The sequence below is a fragment of the Chlorocebus sabaeus genome, chromosome 25 (genome assembly GCF_047675955.1).
Source record: "Chlorocebus sabaeus isolate Y175 chromosome 25, mChlSab1.0.hap1, whole genome shotgun sequence".
NCBI classification, from domain to species: Eukaryota; Metazoa; Chordata; class Mammalia; order Primates; family Cercopithecidae; genus Chlorocebus; species Chlorocebus sabaeus.
In genome coordinates, this window is record NC_132928.1 from 70,460,792 (window position 1) to 70,486,260 (window position 25,469).

Sequence of the window (25,469 nt, forward strand, 5' to 3'; positions counted from 1 at the left end):
CAAATCTAATAATGCAGAAGGCTAAACATGCTGAGTGCAAAGGTGAAACTGAAAATGACATTTCATACTTACGCTTGAGGTCTAAAGCAAAGGGTTGGTATTGCAAGGGTGGTGTCTGGTTATGAGAGGTTTTCTGACAACAGCAAGTACTTTTATCAAGGCACCCAGACAGTTGCAGGCAGAAAACAAATCAAAACTAACAAAAATATGGATTTAAAAATTTACAAATTCAGATTCACAGAAAATTGGAAAACTGAATTGAAAGAGTTTTAAATGATACAGGCTAGGCTTAAAGCCTTCATGACTCGCAGTAATGTGGATGATGGGTGTGCCAATTTTGGAACGTTGCTGCTAGGCAAATAGCTAATTCTAATCCTTCTGGCTAAGGTTAAAAGACATTTATTACAGATTAATTGGGAAAAAAAAAACCCCTGTATGTTTAGGGAATGACATTAATGAGACTCCTAGGAAGCAAGGGCAAAATCTTTAAATAAATATCTTGCCTAGTTCCAATAAGAGAATTTGCATTTAAAACAAAGAATTAATTATGTATAGAACAAGGCAGATAACTGACTCCTTAGAGGAAAAACATGTCCTTGGATACAAGATAACAGCTGCTGGAACTTTTAAATTGTAGTTTTTGTTTGTTTTAGCTGAAAAACAATTCAATATTTCGTAGAAAATTCTATTCTCCTAAATTATATTTCTAAATACCAAATATAATGACAACTTTACCATTTTTATTAAACAGATCTCTTGAAAGCTTTAAAAATTTCTTACTAACAGTAGACTAAAACTAAAAATAGGCAAGAAATGTTATTTTTTAACCCAAAGGAAGCTCATGGTAACATTTTCGTCCAATTCTACAGTAATTGGCTACTAGGACAAATAAAAGATACAAAGGCAGATAAAAGACTGATTCTTATCATAAGCATTAAAAATCTATATTTCTACTAAGGAAGACAGAAATCTTACTGTATGAAAAAATTTCTAACAAATGCTGGAAAATTTACTATAAAAGATTTTTACATATATAGTACTTTAGCTTTTAAGGTCCAAAGGATTTGCCTTTTGCTATTTCTAAGACCCATTTTTAATAAATTAATTTTTTATTTTCTTTGGACTCATAGTAGTACATGTGATTCATGGGACTCTCGAAAAACAGATAGATTCAACCAGGCAGAATCAGGCAAGGCAATAAGAAACATCTTCACATGGGACTGATACTCTACAGAGAAATCTTAGTTTCTTAAATCCTTATTTTATAAACATACTGGGCAAACACAGGAAACAAGGTCACAGAAAGTGAGGCTGGAGGCAAATGGTAAGATAACTAACAGAGGAAGATTTTTGCAAGATTTTGCGCATTAACCATAGAGGAAGACAGTGTAAGCAACTTTTTTTCCTAAAAGGAGATCATGGTTTAGCTGATCTATCCAATACAGCAGCCACTAGCAACACGTGGCCAATGCAATATAAATTAATTAAAAGGAAAAATTTGTTTCCTAAGTTGCACTATAGTTCATGTACGTAATAGCCACTTGTGGTTTGTGGCTACTGCTCTGAACAGTACAGACACAGATCATTGTAGAAGTGCAAATGGAGAGTGCGGGCTTAAAGGATGAAGAAAGGAGATAGAGAAAGGAGAGAGCATGACCTAGGTTAGTAAGTCCAGAAAGTAGACCCAACAAGCCTACTATCTTTGGATAATAAGAATTTCTTTTTTAATATGAAAGAAATTAAAATGAATATGCTAAAGTTTTATTTATTATTATTTGAGATGCAGTCCCACTCTGTCACTCATGCTGGAGTACAGGGGCACGATCTCAGCTCACCGTAGCCTTGACCTCCCAGGCTCAAGGGATCCTCCTACCTTCCCCTCCTGAGTAGCTGGGACTATAGATGCACACCACTGCACCTGGCTAATTTTTGTATTTTCTGAAGAGATGGGGTTTTGCCATGTTGCCCAGGCTGGTCTCAAACTCCTGGGCCCAAGCGATCTGCCCACCTCGACCTCCCAAAGTGCTGGGATTACAGGTGTGAAGTTTTATTTTTTTAAATTAAATGTGTGGGGTAATTACGCTAAAAGGTTCTAAGTGCTTTACATACATTATTTTATTTCATCTTCATTGAAATCGTAGGAGGTAGGCAATATAATCATCCCATCTTATAGAGAGTAAGTGAGACTTAGAGAGTGTGTGAGTTGTCCCAGGCCACACAGCAAATTCCTGGATTCCAAGCATAAAGACAGAGAGAAGGTGCTCTAGATACTACCATCAGTCATGCATTACCACAAGTAGTGGACCACAGCCTGAATGAATGGCTCCTTCTTAATTAGCATTCTTTTTCCTTTTGGCCTAATACTTTATGTTGGGCATGATTATTTTCTATTAGTAATGGAACAGTATTGCTTTCTAACCCCATTCTTATCCCAGCCCTCCACCTACTGCCTCTGAACCTTCCAAGTCTAGCCATTCCTTTTCATCTATTTCTCCTGACAGTCTATGACAACGCCCTGAACCAGTTCAACATCTCTCAAGCTCCAACTGAGAATGGAGTATTCACCACACAGAGTACGCGCGCTGTTCCAACATTCTTTCATACCTACAAGTATTGGTTTATTAAACATTTTTTAAACAATCAATGGCTTCATGTTATGGGAGGATATTCTAACTGAATGGTTATTTAATGTGTTCAAGGCTGAGCTGCGATGCAGAATTATTTCCTCTTAGATATAAGTCTGTCTGTCCAGGGGAACCAGGCAGGTGCTCTTCCTGTTAGTTCAGAATAGCTCAGCTTTTATGTAGTCAATGTCCCAATAAACTGCTTAGAAAATTACTTTTTATCATTTATTACATATTTTAAAGCTCCTTTTCAATTCCTCGAATGAGAGACATCGCAACAACATTGTACCAAGATGCACTTGACTGCATTTTCTGAGGACCTTGCAGGGGCAGTGAGGACAGCCACCTGCTACAGAGGTGAAGGAGGAGTGAGCGTTACTTGGGCCTGGCACGCCTTACCTTCGGGGGGAGCCGTCGTCGTGGGGCTGGATGATGACCACCTTCACAGTCACAGAAGTGCGGAGCAGGTCGATCATCTGCTCGTGCGTCAGAGTGGCCACGGCGACTTTGCAGATCTCCACGAGGCGGCTCCCTTGGCGAAGGCCAGCCTTCCAGGCAAAGCCAAAAGGTTCCACATCTGCGACAATTCCTTCAAAATTCACATGGAAGCCAAGCTGGCCCAGCCCATTCCTCCTCAGGGTCATTTCCACAGTCTCGCAGCCTCTCGTCACTATCTAAGGGGGAAGGAGACTGTTAGAGATGCCCTTCCTGCCCAAGCTGCCATGGGGCTTTACCAAAGGTGCACGTATGGGCCTCCATGCCAGCCCTCTCCCTTGGGCCCTCACAGCCCAGCCCGTCTCTCTCTGCCTTTTCCTTAAACTGTCCAAGTGACAAGACAAGGACACATCTAAGTTCAGAGCTGATCACAATTAACATTAGCATCAAGTGCAAAGAAAATAATAGAAGCACACGATGGTTTCATTCTTCATGCTAAGTCAAATCTATTCTTGATACAGGTGTCCTGCTTTCTTAGATGTCACTGACCCAGAGCTTGGGAGCTTCAGATGGACTGAGATAATTCCCCTTTTTCCTTTATTGTGTCAAGTGACTTGGCTTTTAAGCATATAAATCCCATTGTTCTAGATGGATTTTTGCGATGTAAAACGTAAATATTTTGGAGACCATTACAAGTTTCAGTCAGCAAGCACTAAAAATCATTAGACAATTTAAAGAAAAACACCCCAAAACACTTGAAAGCTAATGCTTAAGAGCCCACTCTGAGGTTCACGAAGGGCAAACACAGAAAGTCAGAGCTTTAAGAAAACTAAATGTTCTCTACGCACCAGTCCTGGGGACATACTGTAGAGTGTTCTGTCCCCTAGGGTCCTTGTCTGTGCTTGCCCGAGTGCTGAGGACCATTCAGATCCATGGCAGGGGCAGGCCAGCCAGACTCCTTGGCCATCTGTTCACAAGACAAGTGTGCAGGATGGTGCTCTGGCAGGCAGCAGAGAGTCCCTCTGTGCCTATGGGCTGCCTCTCCTCCACTGGGCCTGTCTCCTGGGGCTGAGGGCAGCCCCAAGCAGTGGAAGCCCCAGTGTATGTACCTTACTCAAGAGTGAGAGAGAGTCAACAGCAGTCCCACAAAAAGGAACATGAAAGAAGAATGGTGGTTTGCATCCCACTTGGTACATTAAAGCACCACTAATGTAGTCTTCAAAAGCACTCACTGAGCATAGTTTACATGCAATGAAAGAAGAACATGGGCTCATTAAATATCATCTGATGACTATGACATCACCTATCTGTGGGAATTTCCAGTTGGGAGGTATCATACTCCTATCCCCAAAAGCCCAGAGGCAATGTATGAAGTTTCAGTTTAATGAACGCTCTATTTCTATGAAACATGCTCTGAATACACAGATACCTATTTAATAAGACCTATGACAGTAAGTACAGCTGTGGGACTGGGGCTGGTTCATGTATCACCACTGTGTCTGATGTTTCCATGGTTACCACAAGTGCACACAATGCCAATCAGCTTTTCCCAGACAGCCATGACAGTTCACGACTCAGCAAAATGCAGAAAGGGGATTGCTGGTTTTAGTTAGTGGTGACGTTTTAGAATATTGACGTTTCTAAAGTCATGAACTGAAGTAACTTAAAACTTGAAGAAGTAGTTCTGTAATACGCACAACACAAATATATCTTGTTCTCTTCTTTTTCAACTCTGTCCTAAGCAATCCTATCAAAAGATGACACATAACATGTACCCAGCCTTCTTTCAAATATCAATGCAATTATCAGGTGAAATTTATCATCCATGTATCAGAATGAAGAGTTATTGGCTGAGCCTTTCCAGAGTCCTCCAGCTCTGGCTCTTCTGCTCATTTCCTCCAGTCACCTGCCATCTCCCCTACTTTGTCTTTTTGCTATTTCTTTATCCCCTCTGTTTATTGCTTCTTCACATCCCCAACGTCTGAAGGAAGGTGTTCTCCATGTATTTGGACTTCTTCCATGGACCCAATTATCACACGAAAACCGTAGTCTCCTAGCCAGGACTGGCTACGTAATTTGTGGGGCCCCATGAAAAATCAAAATGCAAGGCTCCTTATGAAAAAATTATGAAGAATTTCAAGATGGCAATGGCAGAGCATTCAGTCAAGCACAAACTCTTCTGAGAGTGGGTCCCTGAGCAACTGCACGGGGTGCACATCTGGGAAGTGAACCCTGCCTGGCCCTCTAGGAACAAACTCTCATTCCCCTCCTGTACTGTTACCTGCAAGACAGACACCTTTAGTTCCACTTTCCACCACCTGAGAATGGACACTGAGTTAACCACCTGCCAAACGGGCAGGCATTCCCAACATCTCCACGATGACTGCATTCTTCTCTTTCTTCCCATTTCTGTTACTACCACCCTGTACCAACACTTATGATCTAATCCCTTCAACAGTCTTTGGTTTGGCTTGCTTCCAATAGCTCATGTTGCACGTCATCCTAGACACAGAATATAATTCCTAAAATAGATTTGTAATATTGTGCATCTTGGTCACACTGACAATACACCTTTATAGCAAAATAGGATGGGGTCCATGGAATAGCAAATGTATAAGAGCCCCTGTGTAAATATCCAGGGAAAGTACATTTTCGTGGTTGGTGAAGTGGTATTTGTGTTGTACTTTCAGAAGCACAGATTATAATGATTTGGTGGATATGCTGAAAAGAAGTATTTGCAATTAGCAAAAGCACAATGCATCCAGAGACTCATCAGTATAACTCAAGTCAATTCTCTAGGCATTTAATCATTTACTTAATCACCCCAAACCCCTTATCTAGGCTTGCACACATATACCTGATAACACTGTTGAACATACTGAGGCCCTTTACTGTAAACAGTCTCCACAAATAATGAAATTACTTTTCCGAGGCCAGCAGACACTGCCCTGATTTTACCTTCTTATACATGGTCTGTAACAACAAAAGGGTAATTTATATTTGGTGGGAGGAAAGGGGACAAGGAATGGATATAATTTCTCCTTTTTTCATGATCCATAGTGAACTAAACCTTTTCTAATTAAAAAAAAAAAAAAAATCCCTTTTGGGGGAAGATATACATACAAGAAATTCTACTGTCAAAGCATGTTTTTTTCTTATATTACCAAAAATAAAAACTGGAAATAGTTTGATGTATTCTTACTACTTTATTTTATATGCTCAAACTAAAATCTAATTCTTACTTTGTTAAAATTGGGAGCAGAAATATGACTACTGAACACCATGGATAAAATATAAGGGTTTTGCACTAAAAATCACATACACGAAAATCTTTTTTAGGTCTGACTTTTTAAAAGCCTTTCTAAATTAATGTGTAATTCTGAAAAACTTCCTTAAGAAACGGTGGCTCTAAGATTAATAATATATTTAATCTGGCACATTACACAAAAATACCTGCTGTATAAACATGCAGGGTTGAACTGCAAATAGGACTCATCACTCATACACTCAACAGCAATTCTGCTGTTAATTACCCACTGGGAAGGTATGTTATGTCAGCCTCCATAAATAGACATTCTACCCAGATAATTCTGTTTTTCCTTCAAATGCTACTAAAATACATCTCAATGTTCTCTTTTGCAGGTTGGCTTAACTCTTCCAATCAATTTATGATGGTTGCTTCTCCACTGTTCATGTATTCAACAACTCAAAAGGACCCAGCATTTGAAATTAAGCTCTGTATCTGTAAGAAATAGTAATACATTCCCTAATTGCTATAATCATGGTAGGATTTCCCCAGTGAAAGTTATTTTGAATCTGGAATTGAAAACATAAGGGAAAATATAAAACATGTACTTACTACTAATCGCTGAACAATTTCCCTGATATCTTCAGCACAGTTGTCTACCGAGGACAGAAGGACACATTCGCCTCTTTCATAAAACACTTTGATACTCATTAATCCAGATGTCCACCCAATAACATCCCGGCAGGAACAGTTAAATACAACATTCTTGGAATCCTTTTCAATCAACATGATGAACTCATTGGAAATCCCGAGAAGACATTCAATGTCAGCAGACTGGCCGAAGTCCCGTGCTATCACATGCCACATGATGGCTCCAATGCTGAACAAGTGGGCATCCTTCCTTGGCTTTACTTTCTCCTTTTTCTTTGCACCCAGTGTAATGAAGCTGAACTTCACAGAGGTATCCACAGTGGCAGTTGTGACAAAGTTCTCCGCCAGATCTTTCAAGTACTCTTGCCTCGTTCGAGTGGCCATTGCTCGAAACTTTTCCGATTTATGGGCTGCATTCTCTGCGTTGATTACTTTGGCTAAAAGGAAGTCCCGGAACACGGCTGACTTTGGAAAAGTTACACCTTTGGGAATCGGTGGGCCAAATGGTGGCACATCTTTTGATCTGGAAACTCCAACACTGAGGAAGTAAAAACGGAAACAAAATGAGATAAGCTATGATACCATAACGTGTATCTTTCCGAATTTGGCATATATACACACTTTCAACTTAACTGGTCTATTCTGCAGGCTCTTGTTCTCCTAATTTCTAGATACCCAGGGTTTGTTGCTGTTTAAGCAAAATGTTTTAAACTTAGTAGACAGGAGGTGTAATGGGCTGAATTCTGTCCCTCTCAAAATCCACATCTTGACAAGATAACCCATAGTTCCTGGGAATGTGACGCTATCTGGAGAAAGGATCCTTAAGAAGGTGACTGAGTTACAGTGAAGCCATTAGGGTGGGCCCTAATCCAACAGACTGGTGTCCTTATAAGACGAGAAAATTTGGGCTTATAAAGAGATAGCAGGGATGTATGCACACAGAAAGAAGACCATGTGAAGACACAAGGAAAAGACGGCCATCCATAAGCCAAGGGGAGAGGCCTCAGGAGAAACCAACCCTTGCTGACACCTCGATCTTAGACTTCCAGCCTCCACAACTCTGAGAAAACAAAAGTCTGCAGCTTAAGCCACCTAGCCTGTGGTATTAGTACAGCAGTGCTACCAAACTAATATGGGGGTAACACATCCATAGCATGTGGAATCAGCAGGTTGACACTCTATAACTCTGTGGGCTGGTTATCACAGGGAAAAACAGTAACGCTTCTGACCAAAGTGTAATTAGCCCAAGTTAGCTGCAAGGGATTCAGTGACATGGGACAGAGTCATCATACTTACAAAGGCCAAAAATTTTAAGTGTCACTTTTTTAAAGGAAATGCTCACTTGGTTACACTTTGAAAATCTAAATGAAGGTTTTATGGGAGCAAAGTTTTAAGAGAACTCAGGGACTGAAGAGATCAAATGCATAGTGTTAATAATGAGCATCTTAATCTATTAAAACCAGTAACGCTCCCCCACATCAGAGAGTTGCTTTAGTTATCTCATATCCTTTTCTGAATAAGATAAATTATAGAGTGGACTAATGAATTCACAAAGGAAGGATTAAGACGAGTGAGTGAATGAATGGATCCGGTATCACTGGCAGCATTGAGAGCACCCCAATTACTGAGTAGCTACCACAGACCAAGAATCCGTACCAATCCCACATCTGCCCAGGCTGATGTTGGAGTAAAGAAAGGAAGCAATCTTTGTTTTGTTTTCATCATTGTGGAAAATTCTAAAAAAAGTAAATTAAGGAAAAAAAACATTCCATCCAAATTTGTTCTGTCAGATGCAAACTCCTCTTCTGAAATGTGGTTTGTTAGACTTTAGAAAAATTGCAGGCTCTCTCACTTGTGCTTTAATCTGCAATCTCTTCAGCAGCGTTAATTACCTGTAGCGGCAAGACAGACAGCTGGCTAGATGGGCCTTCACCAATATGAAAGGGAAGGAATGACTGCTTTGCTTTGGGACTGATACACCAAACTCATGAATAGCACCTGGTGGTGCTTTACGGTAGTATACGTACTACACCAGAGGGTATGTGTGTGTGGGAACTTGACTTATGTCCTTAAATGAAGGGAAGGTCCTTAAAAACATCACAGAGGTTGACGCTGCCAGGGATCTACATCATGTGTGGCCCATTTTCCCCTCACCACCATCCTCAGGATGGCCATTCTAGACTGGGAATTAATCTATCCCTTACAGTCCCCCATGTTAACTCTGAGAGAGTGGTCCTAAAGCTCCTGTTTGAACTTGTGATTAGTCTAACCATACCCTGTGGCCTCTCTTCTCTACACTGTCAATGAGCTCAAAGGGCCTCTCTGTGCACTGCAACCAGCCCTGCAAATATTGGGTACGATAAACCAGTGTATCACTGCTCCGAAATTTGGTTCTCTCTTCCAACAATGAGTACAGATTTCTAGCAGTATTTTACCCATGGAATGCTGAGGCAGCCAAATGTCATCTGGCACTCTAGTGCATTACTTCTCCGCATTAACTCTGTAGATCTCATGCTACTCTCTGACTGCAGCTTGTATGTACTTAAGCTACAATGTCAGGGGAAATTTCTTATATCTAAATATGCTCCACTGTGGTGTCACATAGTGAATAAGAGAGACATGGTGACTCCATTATGTATTAGAGAAATTCTTCTTGTATCCAGTTATAGACCCTAATATCTACTTGGAGATTCTTTCTACAATGTATGCCATATTCTTGTTCAATAAACTGTATTCTTGCACATCTCAAAGTTGTACAAGAAAAGCAGCAGAATGTAAGCATGGCTATTCCATGATTACGATATTCTGGGTATGGGAATCAATTAGAAATCCTTGATTACAAAAGCTCATATGATCCTTAACATTCCAAATAGAGTCAAGTTCAGAAGAAATATTCTTTTGCCAGATTCAGATAATTTCCAATGTGTGGAAACGAGAACTTGTATCAGAGCTCCTTATTTCACTCAAATGATTCAATAGCATTTATTAATGATTTAGGGGCCTTAGATATTTAAGGCTCCTCCAGCAAAAGCAAACATAGAAAGATAAGCATTCCTTAATATGCAGATGAAAGCGTTTCAATAATGCCTGCTGGCCAAAGGACAATAAAGAAAGGTGCGAGGAGCAAACTGGAGTCAGGTAATGGGAATCCAGCTCTACCACCTCCTGAGTGACTGAGCTAACGACATAATCCCTCAGTGCCCCACTGCCCTCATCTGTAAAATGGAGGGTAAAGTAGTATCATACCCAAAAGCCCACTGTAACGATGATAGAAAATAATGCATGTAAAGCTTTTATTACCCGAATTGTTGCTGTTACTGTCACTATTACTATCATAGTTGTTTTAATAAATGATTTAAGCCTGTCACCTAATTTTTGTCAGAAGATGTTACATATTAAATTTTCTTAAAAATGGCAGTCATCATTTTCTATAGATACCTCTCCACCTTTAATTCACTGTTAGCTACCAAGCCTATTCTCATTCTGTTACTGAGCATTTTGTAAAGAGTTTATCTTGGAAAGCACATAAAAACATAAATCTCTCAAAGTCAGCTTAACATTGGCTACAAATTAAAAAGTCTTTTATAAAGAAATAGGCACTTTGTCATGTCTGCTTTTTAAATATTTTCAGGCTAAAAGCGAGATGTTTCGTGAGGCTTTGGGTGTGTCGCCTCATTTCTCCTAGTTCCAGTGGACCCAGCATAACTGCTTGAGCATTCTGCTGAGCTCATGGGGGAGGCCTGACTCCCTCTGTAGGGTGGGAGTGTGGTCTTCTGCTCAGGCAGGTACACCTGACAGGCTGCACACTTTTCAATAGAGGAGGTGATCTCAACCGCGCAGCCCCTTCTGACAGCTGTAAGGCCTATGAATTGGCGTTGGTACTGGGGGTCCACGTTAGCAAGAATACACTGCCACTCAACACCCGCACAAAGCTCAGGAGAAAAACAGCTTTCACGGGAGCTTGCCACCCTGGATTAGGACACAGCAAAATTTAAGAAAGCTGTCGAGCTGGACTATATCATTTCCTTGGAAATTATTTTAATACATTTATTTCTCCATTGGAATATTTCGAGGAGTATCACATGAAACAGATCAATAAGGTGTTTTTAGAAAATGTGGGCATGCCAACCTTATTCCACGAGACAGAGTAAGGACAGTTTCATAAAATGTTATGGAATTCATGTGACTACAGGATTACTCAAGATTATTATTGATTGTTCAAGAAATACTAGCGATGTTTTTAAGCAAGATCAACGAAGCTCATGAGGCACTTCCAAAAATGTAGGCACCTGAACTGATGTTACATTTGAATCTCATTAGCAAAGGTTAATTTAGTAACAGCAATGTGATTTCTTAAAAACTAATCACTCCATCTCTGAATGATTGGCATATGCTATCTTTATCACAGAAAAAATGCGATGTACTTTGTTTATATGTAAGATATCTCTGTGGTGTTTTCAAAAACATTAAATACATTCAAAACATTTAATTAGATTCAAAAATATTTAATTAAACAACTCAGTTGTTTAATTAAAACCAGAAAACCTAAAAGAAATAAACTGAACAAGTATTGCCTATCTTTACAATTTTTCCTGCTAATGAACTACCTCATGATATAAGCCTAAAGATAGCAAGTAATTTAAAATACTTGATTTGACCTAAAGATAGCTACCCATAAAATAACACCAAATACAATACAATAAAGCCTTATATTTCAGTTTTCCCAACCCATTAGTAAGGTTCATTTTACTCTTCAGAATTACCATTCGCTGGATGAGCTCCCAGGAAAAAAGGCTAACTCACCAGGTTTGTACCAATACTATCTATTTGAAGCCTATCATTTGTATAGAGTAGATACTATATTCTTTCAAATATCACTTTTAAAAAGTAGTTCTGAGCATTTAGGCCAGTGGTCTTAAACCCAGATGTGTGTAAGAATGACTCTGGAGGAGAATACAGAGATGTCAGGTGTACTGCATTAGAACACAGCACAGTAGAGCCATAGACTAGGGCTATGTTTAACACGGTGACTGGGAGGTAAAATTCAGGGTAAGAACTGCTGGTTTTCAGATTTTGTTCTAAGATGTCTTGGGCATCTGTAGGGTGGGATGTAAATTGGCAACTTCTCACAGAGAGACTAATTTCTCTTTTGCCTTTAGGCAGTAAGCTCTGTAGTCTTCACTTTCTTACAAGGAATAGTCATGTCTCTGAACTAGGCCCAGTGGGCAGCTGAATTGGCAACTACTGTTTTAAGATGATAAATGAAAATAACCTTGGATGAATTCCAGGAACTCTAATAGGTGTTTTACATAATTTAAGCTATCTATTCATCATAACCACATACTGAAGTAGGTACTATCATTACCATTATCTTCAATTTTAAGATGAGGAATCAAATGCTAAGAAAAATAAAATAAGTCACACAAAGCCCTATGATAAGTGGTAAAGCTGGTTTCAAACTCGGTCAAAGACCCATTGTTTTACCAATACCCCACATGATATGATCACTTGGCTGCAGTTATTTCCTAACACAGAGTCTGGGAGTAGCAGTTAAGCAGAAAAGCAGGCCTTGTCAGAGTCAGTCTTGGGATTCCAAGGCATGGATGTGCCCTTTTGAAGTCACCCAAGTGTCAACTCCTTGTTTCACCAGCCCTGCAAAGATCCAAGATCTTTGATGAAAAGAAATGTTTTACTGCCACAATACTTACTTCTCCTAGATAAGCACTTAACTAGCCACTTCATCCAACTCAGAGGAGGATACCAATTAAGCTATTGGTTCTGGCTGAAGTTTTTAGGAAAAAACAGAGGAAACGTGTAATCCACCATTTGAAAGTGCTAGGCATTTCACTTTTTCAAGGGGGAAAAATGGGAAGAAGGCAATTATTTCTTACAGAAAGTGTCTCAGTAATTAGAAAATCACGAAGTTGGAAATAATAATTGGCAAACAAAGATACTTTTGGGAAAAGATGCCCTGTTGAAATAAACCTAGGAGAATGACAGATCAGGGAGTACTGACTCACCTATAACACACATTTTCGGTACATGGATTATGCACTTTGACTATGACAAAGACATGCTGAAAGTGAGACCGGATGCTTTTTGGAGTAAAAGGAAGTGCCCCAGGCTCCTGGAAGACGATGGTCACGATGTCATTTCCTATGTGCCTTTTCCTCAGTAGCTGTGGTCAAGAAAGTGAAGAGTTACAAACAAGTTTTTCTTTAAAACAAAATATATAAATATATGCAATTCGCTCATCTTTCAACTTGAAGGAGTGATTTTAAAAAAGCACAGTCATTCTTTGGAAGTTAGTGCTCCTAAATTTGGCATAGAAAAAGCAAAATGGGCTTCATCCAAAAGACCCACGGTAAGAAAAGCCTAAATATTTATCTCTTTTATTTTAAAATTCAATTTGTACTCTCTCTCTTTTTTGTCTTTATCCAGTTCCTTTTTTTAAAACCCCTAAAATAATAGCACTTCAGACCTCACAATGCTTTAAAAAAGATTGTAGGTTAAGCTCTGGAAGATGAAGTCCAAGAGAGGGTACAGGTTTGCTGAAAGGTCCTACACTATCATACCGGCAGGCCTCAGCTTCTAGCCTGTACTCCCACAGTAACATGCATTTTTGCAACAAAAATACAGAACACTGTCATTTTGGTGGGCAATAATACAAACCAATTAACTGAACCCTGGCCATTTAAAATGTAACTCAGAAACACAGAATTCCACTGGATTAATAATCAGAAGCCCAATCGTTCATAATTTTATAAATCATAAATCTGGCAGGGGGAATGACGCTCAGAGTAGTTAACACTTGAACAATGCCTTTACTTTTGATGTTCTTTCTGCCAAGAATGCCCCCTTCACTCCAGGTTTCTCCCAGACAATGCAGCTGTCTCTGTAGATCCCACCTCATCTGAAAGAAACTTCCTATTTCCCAGGCCTATTTCTATTACACTGGTTGTTGCACGGTCTTCTAACGGTTGGTTTACTTCTTCTGCATCAGGTCATAACCTTCATGAGGGCACAGAAGTGTCCTACTGACTTTCGGTTTCCTAGTTTCTAATGGTGTGCCAGGCAAAGGAGGTACCCAATACGCATTTGTTTAACAAATAAATAATCCAAATATACATTTACTGACACATCACATCATGCATTAAAATTGTGACCACTTCCTTCCTATGAACACATGCCCATAAATCCACATAAAGGCACTCTGTCAGCTTATGCAAATGAAGGCATAGATCTGAGCTCTCAAAGTTTGTGATCTTCAGTTTTAATACATAAAACAATCCTTACACAACTTGGTGATGTCATTGCTGGAATGTGACAATCTCAGATAGTAAACCTCTTTTCACTAGCAATATGAAAGACCACGACTTTACCCTTAAATTTATTTGGCACCTACAGCGCATATTCCACGTAAAGACCATTAAGTTCAACTTTTAAAGCCTTTTAAACCCAGATACAAAAAGGATTTCATTGTCAGGTCCCTGACTTGTGTGATTTAGCATGATAAAAGGCCTGGAAAAGTGGGAATGAAATGTTCATTCTTTCAGAGTTTTCTACAGGCCAGTTAAACTGCTGATTCATATGCTGAAAAATTCCTACTTAAATCCCCATGGTCAAAGTTATAAACACACAAAAATCATCTTACTGTCTGAGTGAAGTTTGGAAACATATATTAATACATCATAATACAGACCCAATGAGCCACCTCATTTAAAAATGTGGTTTTAAAGAAGTTTGCTAGATATTTAAAATGTGCCATTTCAAATGCATGTATATAATCAGTGAAAACTATATTTGGCAAGGATATTCTTTGCTCCTTTCTCCCAAAATTGAAATACATGATTCATATGTATTGTAATAAGACAAGGAAAAATCAGGAATAGTTTTTAAAAATATGCCCATCATTGTGTTCAATGTATTTGTAGACTACAAAACACAGCAGTTCACACTCTCCTTTATTCAATGCCCTTGAAACACAGGAATTCTCAGACTGTCAAAAGATGGAGCTCACTTTGGCCAAGGCCAGGCAGTGAGTTCGGCACCTCCTACCTCCTGAGTGACTGCCAGTGTGGCTTCATGTTGGCCAGCCCTGTCAATTAAACACAGGGTGCAGGGAGGGCCTTGTTAGTCAGTGCTTCGTGGCTGTTAAGACTGCAACAGCAAATTGGACAGTTATTCCAATTTCTTTTCCTCCTAAAGGAAGATGTTGGGTCTGATTCTCTACTTCACCACAGGACTATTTAAAGCACAAGTTAAAGCACAAGCTAAAGTCTGGTTACCTTGACAACATGCCAAAGCACTGTTGTCCCTTTCTAGACACATTCTTTTGCTTTGTAAAATGGGCCAAAAAAATGTTTTTAAAAGTCTAGTTAATTTAGCTGTGGCCACATAATGCACTTTGTAGGAAAAAAATAAACCATTGGGAGAGGAAACAAGAAGAGTCATTAGGAAAGGTAAAATCTAAAGCTCTTTGAAGGAGAATAAAATAAGAAAAATGAACACTATCCATTAGTAGGATGCTTGAATTTGTTTCAGAGATTAAGAAAATAATCTGGAAAATTAACAGAAATACTATTCATTTTTCTGTTTTAGGACTTCGTCAAACATGAAATAAGTAATTTCTTAAACTTCTTAAAGGCAAATGTTTTCTTTAGTAGTTTATGCTTTTTTCTAACTGGTCAGTGAAATTCTATACAATCAGAGTCTGTAAACTGGGAAAAGGGATGGCAAACCAGAAACCAACGCAGCCTGGCAAAACCGGATGGCACTATTTGTTTGAGGGAATTACAGGAATGACATCTTCTGGGGCCAACTTCTTTCCAGGTATGTAAAGCTAATTACAATTTTCAGTAATGTCAAGAGAACCAACTTATTAGTGCTTTCAACTGCAACAGTGAGTTAATAAATATTGTATCAGATAAATTTACATAGTCATTTCTACTAAATTTCTAACGCTTGATTCCAGCTGTGAAACAGGAATAAGCTCTTGTTATGACAAGGAAAGAGAAAATGTGAGTCTTCACCCAATTCCATGGCAAAAGCATACAGATGCTACAGAAATACCATATACGGCCGTAGGTTTAGTGTCAGTTCCTTAAACAAACCGGGATCTCACAAGACCAGTTTTAACTTAGTGCAAAAATACAGTAAGATAGAAGGAGTAAGTTCTAATTATTCGACAGTACACTAGGGAAACTATCATTAACAGCAACTTATTGTGTATTTCAAAATAGCTGCAAAAAAAATTTGAAATGCTCTCAACACAAAGATAAGTGTTTGTGGTGATAGATATGCCAATTACCCTGATGTGATCAATACACATTGTATGCAGGTTTCAAAATACAGCATGTAACCCCAAAATACGTACAATATGATATATCAGTAAAAAAAAAAAAAAAAAAAAAAAAAAAGAAAATTTAATGAGAGGAAAAAACTCAAAAAGCAAACTGAGAAGGAAAAAACCAGGAAGTGAAAATAAGTATCAGATAGCACACTTGGATGAAAACTGAAAGCTGAATGAGATAGTATCTGCTGGCTTCTATGTATACGAGCTCATTTGTTAAATTATTATTTTTTTAACCCAGTAAGACAGAAACAAACTGTTTTGCACCTAATGCTGGGGGAAAGCAGGCTGTACAACACGAAAGAGAACAGTCAGGATATGATTCAGAAGCTCGTAAGAGTCAGAGAAGAGGAAGGTCATCTGAAGTTGGAGAAGGCAGGTCTCCAGAGAAGGTCTTTAGAAAGAAGCAAATCCATATACTCTAAGAAAGCAATCACAGGTTCTCAATCCTGGTCCTTGGGTTTGAATCTAAATCCTGTTACTAAAAAGGGGGCTGACAAAGACTCCTCTGACATGACTGATCCCTTCCTACCACTCTGACCTCATCACCTGCTCCTTACCATCTACACAGCATCTTGTCCCTCCTACAGGACAACTGATTCCCACCCAAGGAACTTTGCAGTTCCTAATCTCTTACCTGGAAAGCTCTTCCTTCCCCTTCACCCGGAGGGCTGGCTTTTCCTCCTTTAGGGAGATGGCCCTAATTTTGCACTTATACGTACACATGCATGTACATAAACACACATATCCCCTCACATACACTATCCTCAAGAGTTTGCACCAGTGGTTAGAATTATGCCTTGATTTCTAAGAGACGTATAGAGTTTCCTCCGGAAAAAGTTAATGTAGAAAAGCATTCTAGCTGGGCGCGGTGGCTCAAGCCTGTAATCCCAGTACTTTGGGAGGCCGAGACAGGCGGATCACGAGGTCAGGAGATCAAGACCATCCTGGCTAACACGGTGAAACCCCGTCTCTACTAAAAAATACAAAAAAAAAATAGCCAGGCGAGGTGGCGGGCGCCTGTAGTCCCAGCTACTTGGGAGGCTGAGGCAGGAGAATGGCGTGAACCCGGGAGGTGGAACTTGCAGTGAGCTGAGATCCGGCCACTGTACTCCAGCCGGGGCGACAGAGCGAGACACTATCTCAAAAAAAAAAAAAAAAAAAAAAAAAAAAGAAAAGCATTCTAAATAATAATTAAGGAAGGGCAACTTATACACCTTACTACATAAATACAAAAGAAAGAAAAGTCTTGCCCAGTTCCTGCAAAAAAGTGAATGTTAGTGAACTGTTCTTACTTCTGACAGGCAAGAAGAGGATATTACATTTAATTAATGTTTGAAGGATTTGTTACTGATTTACCATTTCACATAATCATGATATTTTACCAATAACAAGAGTAAATGTACAAATGAGTTAAGAAATGAACACTTTGCAAATGAAGAAACAAAATAATCTAAGAATGCAGATTTGTAATGACTTCATAACAAAGTAAAGATGGTAACAGGATTGTGCAGATATAAATATCTCTTTCTTCTTTCTGACACTAGGCAATACCAACCCTCACCTAAACGATCTTTGTGATGTAGTATAAGTATATGCTCCTACTTAGGGGTCTGGGAATAAAGCTACTCATGGAAAACTAAATAAGCATTTTATCCTCCCAAAATATTCTACAGTATTATGCATAGGTGAACCCAAGTATAGTCAGGACCCAAGGGTTCATAGCACTTAGTGAGGCAGGTTGTTCCAGTATTCACATGAGTCCTTTGTAACACCGACTAGGGACTTAAGGAAGTACGCAAACTCTTTAAGGCAGGAGCTTACAATCAGCCTATCTACTATGGAGAAAATGGCTCCAGGCTTAGACCAAATGTAACATCATTACCTCTGTGGTGTCAAGCCCATTACTAGAATAAGACCAGTATCCTTTAATTAGCATCTCAGAAACCTAGGGGCTTGGTCTTACTCATTAGACACCTCCATAAGGCAACAGGTACCCCTTCACAACAGAGCGGCTAAAATGTTACGCATACATTAAAAAAGAAATAGGTTACTGTGTGCCAGGCACTGAGGCACCTCTACTTTATATGCCTACTTTGAAGAAAGAATTTCTTTGCCAAAGTGAAGTTTAAAGCTAATTTGTGAAGTTCTTCCCATTGATGACATCCCACGACGGCTTAACCATGACTTGTCTCCAGGGCAAGCAGAAGGACAGCACACAGGGGAGACAGCCCTGGGAAAAGTGGAAGGACTGCCAGACACATGCAGAGAGACTTGCAGGACTCAACTTTTGAAGAGAGAAAATAACTCCAAGAGCAGGGTTTCTTATCATTCTTTTGGTCTACTGAGTTTTTCTACGCAAGAGTCAGAGACCATTCCAAAGATTAAAGCTCTTTTGCAACTGTGGTAAACTCTCTGAAGACTTTTAATACATCCTGGAATCAGCATCCAGCTTGATTTATTACAAGAAGGAACACAAGAAATTAGATCTGATGTGGACGAGTCTGGACCAGTTCAATGGTCACAAACTGTAGTGTAAGCAGCCAAGGTTACAGGCATAACTCATGTAGGGGCCAGTTAACTTTGCTAAGTCCTGTGGCTTCAAATTGCACTCATGAACCCAGCTGGTCATTTCAGACATTTCTGCCTTTGGTATTAACATAATTTGTGGGCATGGATGGGGAGGGTGAGAGAAATGGAGTCAATACAACTCATAACAAATTTGGAAAATACATGTCCCAAGATTGCAAGTGGCATTACTTATCCACCAACAGAACATTCTGATGACAACCTGTGATTGCAAAATATTAAAATGTCAAAGAATAATTTTCTGAAATAATTGATAAATTTAGTCTCTCACTTTCTTAACCATTCAGAATCTTAGTTTTTCATAATAGATCTTTAGGACTGGATACAGGAAAATAAAACGCAAATTAAGTCATCCAAAATATGAGTGGCTCGATATCTAATGAATTATAAAAGAATAACAACTAAAACTTAGTTCCATGCCTGAACTATTTTAAGTGCTTTACATGTATTAATTTGCCTAATTCTCTATCCCTAAGAAAGGTTCAGTCATTCATTCATTAATCATTCAACAAATGTTTGTTGACTTCTTACCATGTTCTGGATACTGTTCCGGGCACACAGGGACACTTCAGGGAACAAAACAGATACAAATCCCAGCTTTCACGAGTTTATAACGTATAGCCTCAACTTACAGGGACTTTTCTTTTACTTTCCAGTTGGGGAATTTTAACACACACGCATGCTCCTCTACCCCCCAGTTGCATCTACACTTTCACTGCTTTGCTATCCTGATTTTTGCGTGCACATTTTTTCAAGGCTAGTTTCAGTGAAATGAAGTCAGGTACACAAAACTCTAATGCCTACAGATTTTGATTACTCTTCAGTGAAAGGGGGTGGGAAAGCCAGTTTTGAGTTCTGGTAAAAGCAAAGACTTCAAACCTCTGGAGGTTGCCACATGTGAAATGCCAGGGCCAATTCAGCCTGAAGTCCAATGACTCAAGTAATTAGGGAACTGGAAGGGCTTTGTGGTTTGAATACTCGATGACGGGGGTCAAAAGTCACTGGCTCTATTTCTGCTAAAGTACTGACAGATTTTCTTGGCTTGAGTAAGCCCTATCGGTTTTCTGAGCAACAACTCCCACAGAGTTTAATTACTGAATGATTCACAAGTATTTGCTGGACAACTGTCCTGGTCTAAATTAAGCCTCTTAAGATCCAGTGAATCTGTTTGGCATTATTGCAAATAAATTTTTGAGAGCTAAAATCCCTTAGGTTAAAATATACAAAAATACATACATGTGATCTAGTGATTTTAAGTCTATCTTTAAAAATACACAGATGTGCAAATCTAGAGACAGATTTTTTGAAGGTGGTAGGAAGAACTATGATTATTAGAAAACACTAGAAAATTCAGAAAGGACAAGAGATTGAGATAAGCACAAGATGGAAAATGGCAAGAAAACTCAGCTAGCAATTACTATGAGAAGAGACTGGGGACCAGGAGCCTGCTTTCTCATCCTAGGTGGAGGATCTTAGGCTAAGGTGCTTCTTCCAACTAGTGATGGGAGAAGAGGAGGTAGTTGGTTGGTTTCCTCTTTGGGAAAAAAATGCAGAATTAGACTAAATATATATACACTTTTATGAGTGTTTTTAAAAAAAGAAAAATTCTCTGTGACAATTAAATTTCACTCATTTGACAAATACCTATTGAGCAATTCCTACGTAGCCCTTGGTACTTTAATATATTTAGAGCAAAGGAGTATCAGTTAAGTGACATCCAGAACTATCTCCTAAATGTGAAAACAAACTTTAACTCTGGATTTAACCTAAACACAATCAAATCCCTAAAATTAAATTATGGCAATGAATCAGTTATAAGATCCCAGTAATTCACAAACCTTTCTGTAAACAAATCTTCAGAAACTCAAGCAGTCAATATTCTTCAAAAAATCTTTAGCTTACCATGGGCAGAGCCCAGAAGATTCTAAACAAGATGTGAAATGGAGCCTTAGCTATATCCCATAGATCCTCTATCCCAAACGTAGGTCCTTTCCTATCTCAAGTGATCCTCCAAGTCTTCTCAAGCTCACAGTAGACAAAGCATTTCAAATATTTCTAGCATAAGATAAAAATGGCCATAATTTCTAGTAATCTTTGTAAAAAAAACCTTGCTCGACCAATTTTACAGTTATACCAAAAAGTAAATTATTTTATAATGATTTATGCATCGTTCAAGTTTTCAAAGGTTCTTAATTCTTACTGAGTGGCTATATTCAGAGCAGGATGCACTCTGATTTTTTTCTCTTTAAAAGGGTCAAGAAATTTTGACCAGTAAATCCATTTAAAACAACAAAAACGAAAAGGAGAGGAACAGCTGAAAACAGCACCAGTAACAACTGCAAAGAGTATTCTCTATAAATAAGCTATTTACCCATATGCAAAAACCGAGGTCAGGTCCATATGGTTGGCCTTTTCGTAATTAACATAGTTGAGACAAGTTTCTCTTAAGAAAAGATTTTGCCTAGCAAGCAATAAATCTGAGTGCAGAAGAGTTTCTAAGTTTTATAAGAAAAAAGTGCAACAATATGCCCTTTAAAACCCAAATAATCCCAAATGATCAAAGAGTCAAAGATGATTAATGCTATTCAAGAAAAACCCTCACTGATTCTTTGCAAGTTCTAAATGCATCAGTATCATCGTGGGCCCACCTCAGATTCCATACTCAGGGTAAAAAGCTCCAGGCTGGGGAGGACATACCTGTTGTCTGTTGTTGGGCATGTAGGGAAGCAGGGTTGACACGTGGAACATGAGTTCGTAGTCTTTGTATGTGGTATAGAGAGAGTGCGTGCCCGTGGAATCAGCTGAAAACAAAGGTGAATTACAGAAGCAAGGTAAGCCACTACAAAATTAGTGCTTTAATATTTAAAAGGTTATTGTTGCAAAAACGAAAAACAAAAACACCAAGCTCCACCCAACCAGAATCTGGACACTGCCCATCAGCTGTCACCAAGCACTGTTACTACCACCTCCCGCTCCAGGACTGCGGACTGAGGGGCTCCTTTCCTTCTCACCACTCTCTACTGCACCTTCAGTTTCTTCGCTTTTCTTCTCTGTTCTCGCCCTCACAGTGTGGATTTAGGTGATCCACTGAAAGCGAAGTGCTTTTGCCACTAAGTGCATAGGTGAGCAGTGGAGGAGAAGCTGGTGCAGGTCTGGGTGCAATTATCTGAAGGGTGTGACAAACTGGCAGATGGCCTGGCCACATCCATGTGTGCATGTGTGCGTGTGTGTGTGTTTCACAGTTAATTCTCAGTTATTCTTGGGCACTTCATCTTCCAGAACCCAGAAAAATGAAATAAGATTGATTGAATATGGAAATGAAAACAAAAAATGTTATTTAGAATATGTCTTTCCCTGAATGTAATTAATTTTTTTCTCCTTTCAACAGGAAGTATGGTGATACATCACGTGAATGAAGAATATGGAGAATGAATGTGATCATTTACAGTATATTATCCAGTGACACATATGTTAAAAAACTATGACATTTGAACCCCTATTAATCATAAAACTATTCATCTTTTGAAAAGGAGAATGATTCTTTGAAAATTCAAATTCCATCTGTATTATCAATAAGAGTATCTCAGACTGAGACTTCCACACACTGAAACTAACCTGCTGACTATAAAATAATGAAGTAATTTTGGACTAAATTCCTGAATGACTTTTTGCATATGGATAATGAAGACAAAAAGATAAACAAAAAGGAAAATGTAAATGGCATTCAATTTCTTTGTCAATTCTTGATCTATACATAGTCTTATTTCTTTACTTTTTAAGCAACAAGAAACAATGTTGCTAACAGCATTTATTCCATTGTGTTTGTTGGGGAAACCTCTATGTAGTCATCTTAATCTTTTTTTAATCTAAAAATCTAAATTTTTACTTTAAAAACACGCAACCATTCAACCTTCATGGACTTAATATTTTCTTTCTGAACCCTGTAGTATGTCTTTCTTTCCAACATTTATATCCAATTCAGAAACAGACCTGAAAACGCTCTAGAAGAAATATCTCATAGAGATCTTAGATGCTCTGAAGTCATTCATAAAAGGCATTTTCATGAATAAGGTGAATACTTAGTGTTTACTTATAGTTACCAATAAATTAACTTACAGATGGACAGAGAGAATATTCATCTAAAAAGTTATATATAAATCAGTCCCAAAATTTAAAAAAAAAATTCCTTTTAACTACTCATTAAACACACATTTGTTATTTTCAAAGGACTTCTTAGAAAGCAACATTCCATTTTAATTCTCTTGGCTCGGAACCTTGACAGTGAACGTGGCTCTGGATGTGAGCCAGCACAGTCCCACGGCAGGATGGATGCTCCTTCCATGAACAATGGACTCACTGATGACAAAACCAAAGGCTGGATGATGAGAGGGCCTGGTGTGTTCAGTGACACCCATCACAACACCGCTATCGGGGTAGTTCAAATTCGGAAAGAGAAATGCTGACTGATATTAGGTTTCAGATTTAGGAAATTGCAAGGAAGAAAGAAAGATGTACTGGCCGGGGCGTGGAGAGTGGGGGAACTACTTCTTAAAATGTGATAATAATTTGTCTATCTCAAGCCATACTAAAAGAGGAATTTCTAAAATTAAATATTCTGAAAGTTTTTATGTCAAATATCAGTCAGATAATGGAGAATATACACTAACAAGGCTTGTTGTTCTGGGGTTTGCTATAAATATTTCTGTTCAAAAAGGGATACAGGCTATCAGTTTTATTATTCTCTGCACCTAGCTCAATAAAGGCTTTTCATGGCTGGGATTCTGTACTCTCCTCTAGTGAACAGAGCATCTTAGTGGCTCAAATCCTCTATGTTCCTATCCCATTTCATTTTATGTTCAAGAGAGAAACAACCCATTTTAGAGCTGAAAGGGAAATCCCAGATATTCTAGCCCAACATCCTGAGCTTTCCTTGTGAGGAATCTGAGGCCCAGATTTGACCTAAGTTTTATGGGCAGACAGAGTTCTAACTAGAACTCAAGTCCCCCAAATTCTAGAAGGAAGATTTTAATTTGTCTGTTCCTCAAAAGACGTAATTTTATCTGACCATTCTCCCATACCTAATTCTTACATATCTCCTCTCTACTAAAAGAACATCAGACTTCTTCGCATCTCACAGAATGCCTTGCTCATGAAAATAACTTACAGATTTATTATTAAAGTCAACACATCAAACTCCAGTTGTTATGTTCTCATCTCCTTGAGCTAAGGTGCTTAATACTACATCTGCAATGTATCAAAGATAAGGCCTACGTCATAAAAATGTAAAACCAATGTAAATTCTATATGTAGGAAAATATTTGGATTATCTATGTTGTAGTTTTACAGACGACACAGATCAGAAATTCTTTAAATGTTTTCTCAATCCAATTCACTGAAGATAGACGACACACAATCACAGTAATAGTTCACATCAGCAGTGGTTTTCCTGGAGGGATATCCTTAAGGACAGAATATCAGCATCTCTAGCGGGTGAATGGTTCTTTACGGAAAAGAAGAGTTCGGGAAAAAAAAAAAGGAAATCAGAGAAGATCTCATTTGTCTTTCTTAAAATATATGGATATTCACATTTTGGGTACTATGAATTATTTCTGAGGCATGGGCATTATACATATTAACAGTCCAGCTCCAGCCCTGGCGTGTGCAAGGGACAACTAGGGGCCCCATGTGTGAGTTTATACCATCGCAGGGGCTTGTGAACTATCCTGTAACTGCTACTTTCAAAAACAGGTCTAACAACAGAACTGACTATAGGTGCCACCCTCATCCAGATGGAACATCAGTGATAGTCCCAAGTTGAGTAGACTTAGGGACAGGGCTTGGCGACTAAGGAGAACAGAAGGCAGGAAGACATGGCATTAGGCCACCTTGGCTCCAATCGCAGCTCGGCCACACCCTGACGCTCCCACACAGAAAACTTCCACGTCACCATTCCTTCTAGGAGTCGTGTAAAGAAGCTCCTTCAGATCCTCCAAGTTTAGACTCTCTGTTCATCTCTTTTCACTCAAAGAGCAAGCACTTGTTTGATAATAAGCAGAATTTTCCAATATACATCAAATTACTCTGCCTGGTATTTCAGATACTCATAGCAACTAAATAACAGCACAAAGATAAAATATATAGAACTTATAGACATCAGGAGAAACATGATTATCTATGTGTAGATATTAGACAAATCCATGCATCCTAGGAGGGCATAAAGCCCATGTTTTGGATTGGCCAGTCAATCTGTCACTGTACAGCTAGTAGGTGCCCCACTCAAGGGGACCTAAATAAAATCCTTGAAAAATAAGATGCATCAGTCTTTTGTTCTTTTTTTTTTTTTTTTTTTTTAATTTTAGATCCAGGGGGTACATGTGCAAGTCTGTTATAAAGAGATATTGTGTGAAGATGCATTCGCTTTTTAACCACTGCTCCACCTCCCTGGTTAACATCATAAATCTAGAAATGAACAAAATAAGCCCAATAACACAGCATGAATGGATGTGTTAATATTTTGTCTCTTAGAAATAAACGCAGTGCTCATCCTTGGTATACTGAAATAAGGGTATAA

At 38.8% G+C, this 25,469-nt stretch overlaps 1 protein-coding gene across 5 annotated transcripts in view; it reads right to left on the reverse strand.

Annotated features, from left to right (window-relative positions):
- SIPA1L2 (signal induced proliferation associated 1 like 2) overlaps nt 1–25,469 on the reverse strand; it is a 231,467-nt gene that overhangs the window by 59,482 nt on the left and 146,516 nt on the right. For all 5 annotated transcript variants that reach the window (XM_007989805.3, XM_037986029.2, XM_007989806.3 and 2 more), the window contains exons 6-9: nt 21,596–21,699; nt 12,978–13,135; nt 6,919–7,495; nt 3,024–3,298 (exon numbers count right to left, since the gene is read on the reverse strand). In XM_007989805.3, coding sequence (XP_007987996.3) covers nt 3,024–3,298; nt 6,919–7,495; nt 12,978–13,135; nt 21,596–21,699 — 1,114 coding nt within the window. The remainder of the gene's footprint in view (nt 1–3,023; nt 3,299–6,918; nt 7,496–12,977; nt 13,136–21,595; nt 21,700–25,469) is intronic.